The following is a 16,284-nucleotide window of genomic DNA, read 5'->3' on the forward strand; positions in this document are numbered from 1 at the left end:
TTGATACTGCACACCGCAGGTGAATGGAGAGTAAGGTGGCACTAAAATTTTGCGCTATCGTGTTCCATTTTGGCTGTATTTTGGGAACGTACATACATACAAGATGAGAGTTTTAGTAATATATATATATATATATATATATATATATATATATATATATATATATATATATATATATATATATATATATATATAAAAGACTCGTGGGGCATGCTTACACATTGTAAGCAATAACGAACCGTGCTTCCCCATTGTCTCAGGTCACTCACCTGCATTTGATTTTTTTTTCATTTATTTATACAGCAGGACCACCCCGATCGCGGATTTCTGCATCACCGTTTCCCTCTATCGAGGTTGAATTATTGTGGTAAAATGTGCTGATCAAAGCATGTGTCCCTCGCTCTATCACGGTCTGGTGCGGAGGAATACGCAACCCCACATCTCTCTCACCTCACCGCCCCACGCTGCCATCCATCGTACTCAGTTGCTCTTTTGATATCGTGCCGCATGGACATGATTTAGTTTGATATCTCAGGGTGTTCATGACAGTAAATAGTTATGAAGAAGAACATACATGGGGTTTTCATGAAATAAGGCAAATGAAACATAAAATTTTATTAAAAGCTTTTAATACAAGAAGCAAATTCAATTATGAGGAATGTTGGTTGAATTGGGAGGTAATGAGAAAAGTAGAAATAAAGAATGGACCAAGGAAGTAGCGAGGAGGCAGAATGAGTTTGTGATTTATTTATTTATTTCCCCCCCTGAGCGAAAATATTTGTTTGTTTGTTTTGAAGTGAGGAGGGAGAAATACGATAAAATTGAGTGTGAAAGAGAACACTTGGGATAAAGCAGAATGAGGAACATATCGAGAGATTTTCGCTCATCTTGATGGAGTTCCCCAACTCTCCCGAAGAGAGCAGGCAATCCTCTACAGGCTCAGACTCGGACATTTTGCTCTCGACTCCTCTTTTTATAGGATTGGCCGAAAGGGTGTCACCCAACGGGCTTACATGAGTGGTGTAATGTTTCCAAAGATTTGGATCACATTTTCACACAATGCCCTCGGTACAGATCGCACCTATTTTCCTCTGCCCGAGAGATGGGAATCAGCTGGTCGAGTGTACAGTACACATTGTGCCAATTGAGCCAGAAGGACACTAGACTCTACAAATCGTTGTTGAAATTTGTAAAAGAAAGGGTCTAACAATATAAAATCCCCCATACTTGTCTGCTCCAGCCGAAGTGTTTTTGTGAGCGGCGTATGGAGAGCCTCACGGCTCTGAAAACACGATTAAAACCACCAGAAGAAGAAGCCTTCAATGAGAGGTGCTTGACATACAAGCGCGAGATGGACGTTGTCATGGCACATTATCTGGAAATCTGGAAGGACATGCAGAACAAGCAAAGATCACCTCCTTCTTCACAAAGTCTAATGACCTTGACGACCCTAGGCCAGGGACGTCGACATCATCTCAATAACCTCCAATGCCCTCAATCATAAACATTAAAAGTAATTACAATTTTAAGCGTTCCTAATTTTAGGCAAAAAAAGTCGATACATTTTCATAGCCAATTCCATTAACCTGATTTTTCCCATATGGTCTTAATTTTACGCATTGTGGTCTTTCAAGAACGTAACCCCCGCAAACGGGAAGTGTCTGCTGTATTTTCATTTGCGGATGTTTTCTGACGATTCTGTGATTTTTCCTGCTGTATCGGCTTCGGTGTCCGTCGGCACGCAAAATTACCGTACTTCCCCATTCTCAGGTCGCTCACCAGCATTTTTTTCCCCATTTATCGATGCTTTCCAATAGTTCTGTGATTTTTTCCCGGTGGATCGGCTTTGATGGCCATTGGCACGTGAAATCTCAGCTTTCTACGGCACCAGGAACGTACCGAACATTAATATCAGTTAGTCGGTGAGTCAGTGAGCGAGTGGTTAGAATGAGCTTTATATGATATACAAGCAGATTTTTCTGGGGTTGCACGGGAAGAGAAACATGAATAAGTAACACTTTGTAGCCAAAGGAAATTGTAATATATTGGTATGTTAGCTGCGGCAAGCTGTTAAATGCCAATCGGCAATGATTAAATGAGAATAGACAGAAATTAAATGACAATAGGCGTGAAGACAATCTCTCTTCCCAACAATGGCTGTTAATTTGACACATCAGAATCAAAATAAAGACCAATTACTGCACCATAGTCTAAAGAAGGAAGCCAGACGTAACAACACACACACACACACACACACACACACACACACACACACACACACACACACACACACACACACACACACACACACACACACACACACACACACACACACACACACACACACACACACACACACACACACTAATAAAAGTTATTTTATTTGAAGTTATAACTAATAAACAATCGACTGATTTCCCAACTTCCCGGATCATCAGCTGCGCACTGTTTTTCATCGAGGTTAAAATCCTTTCAACCCAGAACCTCTCCAAACGGAGGACCCACAACCCCGGTTCCTGGTCCACATCAGTAGATTACTCAACATCAATGGACCCACAACCACAAAGTTGTGTCCAGACAGTCAACACCCAGTCATTCAAGAAAGGTGTCATGCATGTTAATGAGAGGCCATCTTGTGTTCTTTCTGATACATGTGCAAATATTTAGGTGCAAAATTCAACAAATGTGCCTGACCAGAAAGTGGAAGATTTTTTTTACTCACCACTACTTGAAGGACCATCAAAGAATTTCAGCCCTAAAATCTAGACTTCAAGACAAGCTCATTCCTCTGCATCAATGTCATGTTTATTGGCACTTCCCAAAATGCTCCATAACAAGCAAACACTCAGGTGATAAATACATGTATACTATCAAGTCTGCTGGAATGATTCGCCAAAAGACATGGAAGATGAAGAACTGTACCTCAACGATGGGGCCAGCAATCACGGAGCAAAAGAAAGATGAGAATCACATTAAAGCTTAGGCATAAAATGGGCCCATACACCTACAACTCAAGGAGTAGAAAAAACAAACAAACTCATTTTTGACGCTTGTAAATCCTTTTTGCAAGGTCCAGGAAAATCACCTTGGGGAGGCTGGTCGAGTGGTGGTCGACCAATGACATGAGCCGAGCATAGCTCTTCTCCTCATATTGCTGATACACCGTCTGAAGGTTAAGTTCTGCATATACAGCTTTAACACAAGCAACCTTTTCAGGGTCTTGACATCCATAGTTCTCCTGTTTTTGAGAAAAGTAGTACAACGTAAACACATTGCCTTTTTTCAATTCGATATACCAAAATTTGTTTTTTTAAGCAACATTAAACAGTTCATATGAATAACACATTCCTACATACCTCCCTTTGCCTCAACTTGATCTTCAGCTGTGCGCATCATCAATACATTCCTTGATATAACAAGTGTGTGGTCAACTTTGTCTAGTTGTTGCCATTTCAATATCATTGCTTCAGGTTGTTTTGAACCTGCTATAAACTGTCATCCTGGTGTTTCACAGACAGGGCGATTCATCGATGTGTGTGCCGTCCCTTGGATGGACGTTAAACAGGGAGTCTCATCTGCTGGCGTTAGTTGGTGGACGTCAAATATCCCACGGTGTCCTTCATGAAGCGCGCGCACACACACACACACACACACACACACACACACACACACACACACACACACACACACACACACACACACACACACACACACACACACACACACACACACACACACACACACACACACACACACACAATCTTCTCCAGAACGGCTTGACAGATCGAGGAGAAAGTTCACCCCCATGTTCTCTAAGCCTTGGGGATACCAGGGTGTTCACGAATAATTATAATTAATAGGTCACACGGTCTGGCAGCCATATTGGATTGAACGAAAATCTTAAAATTATTTCTCTTGAACCACTTCATCATTCGAGGAGAAACTTCACAATTACGATCTCGTAGTCATGGGGAATAAATGTTTTAAATTTCAACCTGATCAGATGCATGGTCAGGCAGGCAGAATTACTACCTCCGCCACCGAAGGTGAAGGAGGTTATGTTTTCACCCCGTCTGTCTCTCTGTGTGCAGGATGTTTCAAAAAGTTGGGATGTATCTGGATGAAATTTGGTGGGCAGGTTGGGTGTGTGACAAGGGTGAACTGATTCGATTTTGGGAAAGGTTCGGATCCGACTACTAGAATTTTTAAAGCGATTAGTCACTACTGAGAGAAAGAGCCAAAAACAATATGTAGCACGATCTCAAAAATGTTGTGGCCGGATTCGGACAAAACTTGGGGGACAGGTGTGACCACGATTAATAGATTCAATTTTGGTGAAGATGAGAATCCGGATCCGGATCCGGATCCAATAATTTTTAAGTGATTCTTCACCATTGAGAGATAGGGCTAAACTCATGTATAGCAGGATATCTGAAAAAGTTATGGACGGATTCAGATGAAACATGGGGGACACGTTGGGTGTGTGACATGATTCTTCACCATTGAGAGATAGGGCCAAAAACGATATATAGCATTGTATTTCAAAAATGTATTGGGCCAGATATGTTCTCGTGGATCAGGCATTGCGTGGCAGAGTGTATGCATTGCGTGTATGCACTCTACCGGGTGCCCTTCTAGTTTAAAAATGTATTGGGCCAGATATGTTCTCGTGGATCAGGCATTAAGGCCCGGTCATACCTTGACGTTTTAGCCAACGTATGCCGATTTTTGAATTTTTTTTCTAAAACGCTGGCACACGTTGAATACGTTATGGGTAAGTTTTGATAACATTGAGAGCACGCTGAAAAACTGCCATACGTCGTTGTACGTTGGCTTTAAACGTTGTACTTTTTGGTTGTCCTCAAATTTTTTCATGCTTGAAATTTCACGACGTATGCCGGCGTATGACTCACACGTTCCGCTACGCTGGCCACAAGTTGTATGCACGGTCTGCGATCGTTGACAGACGTCAACACATGCTACTTGTAAGTTAATCATAAGTTGAGACACGCCGAGGTAATGTTTAGCGTACCCGAAACTTATTTCTAACCTATGATTAACGTGTTGTTGGCACGTTACGCGATCGTTGCCACACATCGACAGACGTTCCTTTTAAGTTACTCATAGGCTGAAAGACGTCGGTATAATGGATCGTCCTTGCGTCAGCGTCCACGGCCACGGCCAGGACACTTATTTGCAGCATTCTTCAAACTTTTCTTCGGCATGACGAGGATGTTCACACTTCGATGTCGAGCTTGGCTATGATTCCAATTGTCCATCGGCAGCGTCTATTTAAAATAGTCAAGTTTGAGCGTTTTAACACGTTCAGAAGAAACGCTTCAAATTTCCAAACCCCAGCGTCAAAAAACAAAGGCGAGTGACAGCAATTTAAATCGTTCATTGTAAACAATGAAAATAGCTGAGTGGTACCGTTTAAAAGTCATTGAGTGTTAAAAAAAATCCAATTGTTGAGCGCAAGCGTCTACTTTCAATAGTGGGGTTTGAGCGATTTAGCACGTTCAATAGAAACGATTAAAATTTCCGAGCGCCAGCGTCAAAAAACAAAGGCGAGTGACAGCAATTTAAATCGTTCATTGTAAACAATGAAAATAGCTGAGTGGTACCGTTTAAAAGTCATTGAGTGTTAAAAAAAATCCAATTGTTGAGCGCAAGCGTCTACTTTCAATAGTGGAGATGCAGCCATTTAAATCGTTGAGTTTATCATTTAAATCGATAAATCGTTAAACGCAAGGATGATCCATCATAACCCACACCCTCCCCCTCACACTCACCTACTACTGCCAACATGAACAAACTACTACTAATACTAATACTAATACTAATACTGATACTGATACTGTTACTGCTGACATGGACATCGACTCAAAAAGGACTCAAAAACACTGTTGGGTTTCCCTTTTATATACAAATTCCCAAAACCACTGGGAACACGTCTTTATATGGCAGTTGTAAGCTAGAAACACGTTAATTTTTTTTTTTGTCGACCGGAAGACGTCATTGGAATACGTCTACATACGTCGATGTGTGTTGGGACTACGTAAAGAATTGGTTCAAAGCATGTCAAACATAAGTTAGAAATAAGTTTCGCGTAAAAAAGACATTACCGCGACGTGTTTCGACTTATGAGTAGCTTATAAGTAGCCTTTGTGGACGTGTGTAAGCGTCCACATATCGTGTGTAAAACTTATCCCCATCGCATGCGGAACGTGTATCATACGCCGAGTACGTCGTAAAATTTTGAACATGTTTAAAATTTCTTGACGTACTCTACTTACTACGACGTATGATAGCGTACTTTAGCGTTGTACTCACGTATACCAAACTTACTCATACCGTATTTGACGTGCCCCAACGTTTTAGACACATTTTTCTTAGGTCGGCATACGCTGGCAAGATCGCCAAGGTGTGACCGCGATGTTGACACTTCCATTTCTACCGCAGTTATGATTTGAATCGTTGTCCGTCAGCCTTTTAATAGGCTACGTCACGACATCGTCGGCGATGCGTGCAACGCGCTATGCCTAAGTTTGACTATCGTTGGGCATCGGTTGTGTAGGCTGACAACAGGTTCAGCATTCGTTGGTATAAGTTATCTATAACACAACGAAACGTTCTGTGTCCGTTAACAATGCGTTATACATAAGACCAAGTCGCTATGAATACGTCCGAATCTTTAAAAAAAAAACATCAAAAGTTCAACGTAAGCCAGCGTTTTAGATACATTTTAATACGTTGCCATCGCTGGCTAAAACGTCAAGGTGTGACCGGGCCTTTACATGGCGGAGGTATGCACTCTACCGTGTGTCCTTCTAGTTTAATATTTTGAATCTGGGTTCAAGAATATAAATCAAACTTGGTACAAGTATGTATAATGATGTAATAGTGTGGGAGGAGGCATATCTGGCGACGTCGCAGAGTGCCCTTCTGGTTCTTTCCTATATCATATCAAATAAAGTTACTCTAATGTTGGACGTCACCTTTGGCACAACTTACATGTGGAATAGTTACAATATTGCACTCGTTTGTCACCTTAGATCCACATTTAGCTTTGTAATCCAATTAGCTCACTTGCAGAGCACAATGTCATGATTAGCCCAATCTTGAGCTTAATCTGGAATGGCATTATTATGCAAATGTGGTTAAATCCTCGTGCGTAATAAATGACATGATGAAAAAAATGTTTTTCATGTTACTAGCAGACCATCAGCTATTGCACGAAGACTTGTCCTCCAGGAATTCAGTGAGAAGACATTCATTCACCTCCAGAAGGGTTCTCTGCTCCGGAGTGACCATTTTGAGGGCCTGTACGATAAGCCAGCTGCACTTGTTGTCCTCAATGTCTGTTCCAACTTTTCCAGTCACCTCTGGCTCTCCAAAGCAGTCCAAGTAATCATCCTATAAATTCCATAAGAAAGGCACATTATCAATTTGACAAATACATGGATGTAACAATTTGCTGATGACACAAGATCCTTTGTTGCAATTAAAATGCCAAAGGCATTTCTCATGAACTGTATTTGGAGAAAAGCACTGAGACATCTCTCTCCAAGGAAAAATAAAATAAAAACCTGAACTATTCTTGAGGTGATTGAAAAATTCCAGCTTGTTATGAAATAATGTATATGCCAAGAGAAAAATTCTAAAAGCATGATTCAATATTGTGTGTTGGCCTATGTAGGTATCTCACAAAATGGTGTCATTTAAGGAGCATTCTAAAAAGGTGGGTGGGGAGGGGGGGGGATTGCAAAGGTATAAATGACAACAGTGGATCAGTGGGTCTTTTTTCACAGTCGAAAGCATACAGCAAGTCATCGAGTTGTGTCGAGTCGATTTGCGTTGCTGTGATAGAATGCTAACACATTATGGGACAATAGTCAGTTTACATCATGCTAGTCCGATACAACATCATTCAAAACTTTTTTTAGTACAGTCCTGTAAGTGTGCCTTGCAAAAAATTTAAGTACAGTGGCATGCCATATGCTAGTGTAGAAGTGCCAATGTCACATAGCCTGCGAGTGGAGAACCGACAACATCGCATAATATATTCAATGGATGCCACATTGCTTTATCTCCCAGTCTCACATGTTCCACACTTTGGTGAAGTGTACTTAAGTTTAGCTAATATCAACATAATTGAAGGTTGAGGTTAAGTTATGGTGACCAAGAGGCTAGCAGGAAGGCCGAGAGGTACACACCAACATGCCTGGCCTGGATTTGAATCTTGACCCAGCTATAAACTGTCATCCCGGTGTTTCACAGGTAGGGCAATTCATCAATGTGTATGGACTGTATGCCATCCCTCGGATGGACGTTAAACGGGATTCTTGTCTGCGGGCATTAGTTGGTGGACATTCAAGATCTCATGGTGTCCTTTGCAAAGAGTAGGCGAGTATTTGCCGGCACCATGGCCAAATTCTTGCCCTAACCAGCAGGGGGTATTGCATCAGTGGTGCTGCTGCACCCTCAGCCAACTATGCAATCTAGCAGCCATGAGAGATAGAGATTTTTCCAGAGCAAAGCAACCCCCCAGTTATCACACTGTACATATGCAAAACCCAATAAATTCTTGACTATATGTAGAAATAAAGAAAAAACAGACAGAGGCAGAAGAAAAGCAGCAGAGGATGCGAGGAGGGTGGTAGTCGGGGGTCACCGGGTTGGGGGGGGGGTATAGAGGAAGGTGGGGATGAAAGAAGCAACTGTGAAACTGGTCACAAACGGAAATCATCAAAAATGGATATCAAAACAAGGAAAGTCCTCACCATCCACAAAATGTTCAACAAAATCAATGTATCCACAAAATGTAACTGCCAAGAAGGGAAGAAGGCAGCGAGAGGCCCAATGGAACTCAACTAAGTGCAAAGATTGACAACTGTAGGATTGGCTAAGTATGTGAAATGTTCCAAAAATAAAATCAAATTTAGATACAAACACCAAGACAGTAAGCCAAAGGTGCAAATCGAAGATGCCACACAATAAACCAAAACAGCAATGATTACAGCCCCAATGATAGCAAGAAAGACAAAATAAAAATATAAGGTGAAATAGAAACAAATATACATGGACACCTGGGAGAATGATAAAAGAGCAGGAAGACATATCTGGATGAAATTCAGACATACATACAGACTTGTACCATGGGATTCCTTATAAAAAGGAAGATTTTTTTTAAATGAAAAAAGAAAAAGAAAAAAAAAGTTGGACAGATTGGGCACAGGCAAAGAAGGCTCATTGGAATGGCTAAGAAGAGGTCAGCTCATCTGGGATGGAGGAAGAATCATAATAAAGGCCTACGACCAGGGATACTATACAAAAGGGCTTCAAGAAAATAGCAGGACTGAGTCAATGGGACAGGCATAGGTTATGCAAGGTGGAAAGAGAAATCAAGAGTCACCTCCTCTCAGGATGTTAAAAAAAAAACAACTAATGTTGGAAAAACTGTACACACAAATTACGTAGAGTAATCCACTGGAACATTTGCAAAAATCTCAATTTCAGTTTCAGAAAATTCATGGAAACAAACCAAAAGCGATCATTGGAAAAAAGGAAGACACTCACATATGACCTGATGATCCCATCCAGCGTGAACATAGAAAACAAAGCACTGCGACTGGATATCGTACTTAGGTAACAAAAAAGAAGAAGAAAAAAAAGAAGGCATTACAAATTGAGGTGCCAGTACCCAGCGATTTTGGTCTGAACAACGTAGAAATAAAGATTTCAAAAATGAAGTGAAAATATCCTGGAAGATGAAGAATGCCAAAATTGTACCAGTGATAATTTCAGCAACGGGAATGATAAAGAAGAACCTCACGAAGATCATAAAAAAACATTCCTGAGACTATTACTACAAACAAACTACAGTTGGAAGCTGTCCAGGTCTCAGTGACGATCTTGAAAAGAGCCCTCATAACAAAAGTTAGAGAACAAGAAAACTTCACAACTTGGTCCGTGATCCCTTATAAAACAGAGGTAGATACTTCCAGCCCTGGGAATGCAAATTACCTTTCATCTGTATTAAAGTACAAGGATTACCAACTGTAGATGTGCTAAAATTAAGGTAGACAAATACAAAAAAAATGGAAGAATAATAGAAATGAGGAAAAAAAGAGACATTTAAGAAAAAAAAAAAAGGAGAAACCAACAACAAATAGATTTTTTACACCTCCAGCAGCAATTGGTGGATTTGACTTATTTTGTCTCAATATTGGTCAAAGGCAAATCAAAAAAATAAATATGGGAGAGTGGGGCGTGGGTTCAAGTGATGCAGTACGAGATAATGTTAGCTGGCTGGACTTGCTTTCTTTGTTGGTATGATGAGTATCACAAAGTCTACACCAGCTTTTTCAAGTCTATGTTTAAATAAAGAAATTAATAAAAATCAATGGTGTGATGTAAAGCAAATTCACCTATGAATGCAACTACTGATCACTTCACTAGTTTACTGCCCATGTCACAGATAACTACATGTTGTATTTAAAGATATTGAAGGCAAATTACGATTTCATTAAACCTTTCGCTTTAATTTACGAGACTCGTTTTGAAGAATAACCATTTAGTGAACAGTATCTTCAGTCTTGAACTAAAGCAGTCTTTGAAACTGCATGGTTTTGTGAATTAATGGTAGTTTGCTCATCCCATATGTACTTGCAATGAGATGAGGAATGCAAGGTGTGGTGAAGCAAGATGCATTTTAAGTGTTATGTAGTTTAATATATATATATATATATATATATATATATATATATATATATATATATATATATATATATATATATATATATATACACACATACACACATACACACACACACACACACACACACACACACACACACACACACACACACACACACACACACACACACACGTCCAAATGGACTACAGAAAAAGAAACGGTTGAAAAAAAAACGTGTGCATACTCACAAACGAGATATATACAAACACAACATATTTAAGCAATGATATCCGAGCATGTAAAAATATTTCGAATAGGAGGAGAAACTCGGGGAGATCGAAACATACACTATATCTTGATAAATGATATTAAGTGCCAACACATTGCCAGTTAATATCACTGGACATCAATGCAAGAGGGGTCGTCCCAATGTGCCTCAGTTTCCCCGACTTAAGCAATATCAACTCAAAGGGAAAAATATTACAAAGATGAAATTTGTTTGAATGAAGAGCTTTAAGATGCATTCGTCACAAAAATGCAATTGTCAAACTCGTGCACTTGGTGACAATGACAGGTATATTTTTCCAAGCTTGGAAGGTCTTTGGTGATGTAAACTGTAACTAAAGTTCATCCTTGTGTCAAGATCAATGCCTCTGGATGCAGATGCATCAAAGGTCTTGGAGAGAATTCAGAGCACTACTAGGTGCCACCAAAATCTACAAGAACCCACAATTTGGACATGTTTTGACTGTTTTGGTGTTGCCATCTGAGTACTTCCCTTGTGATTTTGAAATCCAAGGATCTGGTGTTGGCTTAATGGATAGGGTAGTGGGCTTGGGATCCTTGAATCCTGAGTTCAAATCCCACTCAGCTGTTGAATTAATACCAGGTGCGGTTGACTCTGCCCGTCATCCTTCCGAGGTCGGCAAAATGAGTGCCAGCTTGCTGTTATCCTGTGTTGAAGGGGCAATCCGTCCAGGATTGTGTCCATTAGCCAAGGAGGCTGCTTAAGCAGCACCAACGTTCTGCACAGAGTATGGTCCCAATGGAATTTTATCCTGTTCCACAACCACTGGTCAATCTTTTTGTCACCTAATTTGCCTGTTTCATCGAGATGATCAACAGGAGGACACTCCATCATCAATGTAAACCCATCAAGTACCCCCAGCATAATTACCTGTGTACAGGAATGCAAGTAGTAACATTGCAATTTACCTGGATTTGGAAGAATTGTCCCATTTCTAACAAGATGGCTTCAGCAGAGGCATGGGCTTCCTTGCTGACAATTCCCACCTGTGAAAAAGGTGGTAACAAACAATTAAAAAAAAAAATGCATTAGCTGTAAATCCTTTCAACACATCTCAACATATGTATCATACCATGACTACCTTCAACATCACAACCCTACCATGTACATTGAAGCAGCAATGGGTAGGTAGAAGGAGTAAAATGCTGTCTTGTATTTTGCAATTGCTTCATAGCTGAAAAATAAGGTATTTAATCAGCACTACAACAATTAATGAATTTTCTAATTTGACTGAACGCACTCGGTGGATTGAGTTTTTTTTATTCCCCCTTACCGCTCCTCTGTGAAACTGCTGAAGTCGATCTTGTTTGGCTGTGCTGTCAACAGGTCCAATGCCTGTCCCAGTTCAGTCTTGTATGAAACCTGCGCATCCGGCAAAACTTTACGTCAATTTTTATTTTTAAAGATTGAGGACGTGCTTTAAAAAAAAAACTCAGGGATTAAATTTTCAGAAAGGGAGAGAGCTCACAATTGGAAAAAATCATTTGGTAAAGACAGATGAAACTGGAAGTGTAATTCATGGTAAAAAGGAAGGGGGGAGGAGAGGGAGGGGTGGGTGGTTGGTTATGTCAAAACAACCTTTCATAACTTTCCTCCACCATCTGCTCTGGTTGAGGAATGTAGAATACATATTACACAAAACTCAACAGTTCAGTGTACCAGTTTGTGTTCTGTGATGAATGAGCATCATGGCATGCATGCTTAAAGCATCCTCTGTGGAACAAGGCAAGTAATGCATTGGCTCAATATAAACGTTGCTTCCTGGTAAAGCAAAACTGAAACATTTTAGCAAGCTAGAATTTTCATTATTTCCCAGATGTCAAATAAACTACAATGGAGCATCAAATTGAAAAGAACAAAGATCGAAAATAATCAGCTACACCACAATCTTCTTCTTTAACAGCCACAATTATTCACATGTTATTGTGGGGTTAGCCAGGGGAAGTTTTTGGACAAAGTCTTTCACGAACCGGCTGGCTGGACCTGATGCTCGACCTCGTATTTAGGCAGGAATTTAGAATTTGTTCATGGTGCCAACGATAGTTTGTCTACTGTTCGTGAAGGACACCGTGGAGATTTTTAACGTTCACCAACTAATGTTGGCAGACAATGGGGGGGGGGATATAACAAAATTACTGCATTGCTGGGTCAGGTCAGGTCAAGACAGGTATGAGAGCATGCGCAGGAGCAGCGCGTCGCCGTGTCCACTTTCCGCCGGTACTCCAGAGGCCTCCGTCTGGCCATCCCCCAGGCAGATGCCGGGCCCATCTCCATCTCCTTGAGATGCCGATCAACCTGCTGCAACCACAAGGCACGTTGTCAGCCCATTGGTCTACTCCACTCATAAGGCTCCCTCACTGAGAGAATCTGATGAGCAGGATCAGCATCAGGAAAACGGGCCACATGTCCAAGCAGCCGCAGCTGACACTCACGGACTATGCAGGTAACAAATCTCATTTGAGTCTCTCTCAGCAACCACTCGTTGGACACAAAGTCTGACCAGTGATAGCCAAGGATTCTCCGAAGAGACCTGGTTCCAAAGGAATTAAGTCTCTGTCTCAGATCCTTGGTCAGAGTCCAAATCTCACATACGTAGAGCAAGACACGAAGCACCAAGGACCTGAAGACTCGGCGTTTCGTCCTCCTGCACAGGTACCGACAGTGCCACACCACATGATCCAGTGAATCCATGACTCCCCAGGCCCAACCCAGACGTCGACTGAACTCTGGCTCACAGCCAGCAGAAACATGAATATCACTGCCAAGGTAAGTGAATCTCTCAGTGACCTCAACATCCTCAGCACAAACAGGTACAGACAAGACAGCAGCATCCAATATGTCAATGAAAGTCTGGATCCTAGTTTTGATCCAGGAAACCCATAATCCCAGTGACTCTGACTCCTCAATCAGCACCGAGAGGGCCCCCCCATATCCAGAGTCTCTGCAAAGATGACTGCATCATCTGTGAAATCAAGGTCAGAGATCTTGACATTCCCAAACAATGCACCGCAGCTTGATCTCTCCGACATCTTCCCCAGAATCCAGTCCATACAAGCACTGAAAAGTGAGGGGCCAGTACACACCCCTGACAAACTCCAGTTGTTGTTCGTCTTTCGGCTGCTCCCTTAGGGGTCGCCACAGCGGATCATCCGTTATGATCCGCATACTGATTTGGCACAGGTTTTATGCCGGATGCCCTTCCTGACGCAACCCTGGTCGCCTCGTACGACACAGGGATAAGGATTGGGTTTCGCCATGATTCCGGGCTGCCCTACATCCTCTCATAGCACGGCCAAGTGCAGAGCTCCCGTCCTCAAGCGATCCTCCAACCCAAGCCTCCGAGTAGCCGGATTACAGGCGCACGCCACGACGCCCGGTATGCCCTGACAAACTTCAGTAACACCTTAAAATAAGTCTGAGATGGTATCACCACATCGAACAGCACTCAGTAACATAATATAGTTGAGACATGAGATTGATCAGTTTTGGTGGCACCGTACGAAGACCAAGACTCCTTCAGAGGTCAGGTCAGGTCAGGTATGGGAGCATGTGCCAGAACAGCACGTCGCTGCGTCCACTTTCCGCCGGTACTCCAGGGGCCTCCGTCTGGCCATCCCCCAGGCAGATGCCAGGCCCATCCCCATCTCCTTGAGATGATGGTCAACCTGTTGCAACCATGAGGCACGTGGTCGACCCACTGGCCTCCTCCACTCATGAGACTCCCTCGCTGAGAGAATCTGGTGAGCAGGATCAGAGTCAGGAAAACGAGCCACATGTCCATACAGCCGCAACTGACGCTCACGGACTATGCAGGTAACAAATCTCATCCGAGTCTCTCTCAGCAACCGCTCGTTGGACACAAAATCCGACCAGCGATAGCCAAGGATTCTCCGAAGAGACCTGGTACCAAAGGAATTAAGTCTCCGTCTCAGATCCTTGGTCAGAGTCCAAGTCTCGCACCCATAGAGCAAGACTGGAAGTACCAAGGACCTGAAGACTCGGACTTTCGTCCTCCCGCACAGGTACCGGCAGCGCCACACCCCATGATCCAGTGAATCCATGACTCCCCAGGCCCGACCCAGACGTCTATTGACCTCTGACTCGCAGCCAGCAGAGACATGAATATCACTGCCAAGGTAAGTGAATCTCTCCACGACCTCAACATCCTCACCACAAACAGACACAGACAGGACAGCAGCATCCAAGATGTCACCGAAAGCCTGGATCTTAGTTTTGACCCAAGAAACCCGTAATCCCAACGGCTCCGACTCCTCATTCAGCACCTCGAGGGCCCCCAAGAGGATGTCTAAAGTCTCCGCAAAGATGACTGCATCATCTGCAAAGTCAAGGTCCGAGATCTTGACATTCCCAAATGACGCACCGCAACTTGATCTCTCCGACATCCTCCCTAGAATCCAGTCCATACAAGTGCTGAAAAGTGTGGGGGCAAGTACACATCCCTGACGAACTCCAGTAACAACTGGAAATAAGTCAGAGATGGTACCACCACACTTCACAGCACTCTCAGTACCAGAGTAGAGTTCAGACATCAGATCGATCAGTTTTGGTGGCACCCCACGAAGACCAAGAATCCTCCAGAGGACATCCCGATTCACTGAATCGAACGCTTTACAGAGATCAACATAGGCTGCAAGCAGCCCCTGCCGAAACTCTTGTCTGCGTTCGGTGAGGACACGAAGTGCAAGGATACGGTCAATCGTTGACCTCTTTGGTGTAAAGCCTGACTGCTCTGGACGCTGGTGCTCAAGCAGATGGTGGCGAACCCTATCGAGAATTATCCGAGCAAAGACCTTGCCCGGCACTGAGAGCAGCGTCACCCCTCGGTAGTTGTTGCAGTCTTGGCGATCACCCTTCCCTTTCCAGAGAGGGACAACAAGGCCCCTCTTCCAGTCAGTTGGGATGATGCCTGTGTTCCAGGCAGAGCACAAAACTGCATGCAACGACACGAGTGCAGCATTTCCACCAGCCTTGAGAAGTTCGGCATGGATGCCACAGATCCCTGGAGCTTTGCCCCGTTTCAACTGGTTCACCGCAGCCCGTGTTTCCACAAGCGTAGGTGGACCACAGGCTGATTCGAGGGTCAGCAACAGGGATTGTAACACCCTTGACGTCCAACTCGACAGCTGGGGGATCAGCCTGGTACAACCGCTCAAAGTAACCGGCCCAGCGGGCCTTCACTTCAAACTCCTCTGTCAAGAGCCTACCACTCTCTGCTCGAACTGTAGTGCTCCGAGGGATGGGCTTGATGAACGTAATG

The 16,284-nt window shown here is 42.9% G+C and overlaps 1 protein-coding gene across 3 annotated transcripts in view; it reads right to left on the bottom strand.

Moving 5' to 3' along the window:
• Positions 1-2,783: 2,783 nt before the first annotated feature.
• Positions 2,784-16,284, bottom strand: part of FDPS (farnesyl diphosphate synthase) — a 39,045-nt gene continuing 25,544 nt past the window's right edge. For all 3 annotated transcript variants that reach the window (XM_085850237.1, XM_085850238.1, XM_085850236.1), the window contains exons 7-11: positions 12,280-12,368; positions 12,108-12,180; positions 11,915-11,992; positions 7,282-7,416; positions 2,784-3,238 (exon numbers count right to left, since the gene is read on the bottom strand). In XM_085850237.1, coding sequence (XP_085706363.1) covers positions 3,038-3,238; positions 7,282-7,416; positions 11,915-11,992; positions 12,108-12,180; positions 12,280-12,368 — 576 coding nt within the window. In that variant the 3' untranslated portion in view covers positions 2,784-3,037. The remainder of the gene's footprint in view (positions 3,239-7,281; positions 7,417-11,914; positions 11,993-12,107; positions 12,181-12,279; positions 12,369-16,284) is intronic.

This window comes from Eptatretus burgeri, chromosome 12 (genome assembly GCF_056783735.1).
Source record: "Eptatretus burgeri isolate ZD-2024b chromosome 12, Ebu_testis_v1, whole genome shotgun sequence".
NCBI lineage: Eukaryota > Metazoa > Chordata > Myxini > Myxiniformes > Myxinidae > Eptatretus > Eptatretus burgeri.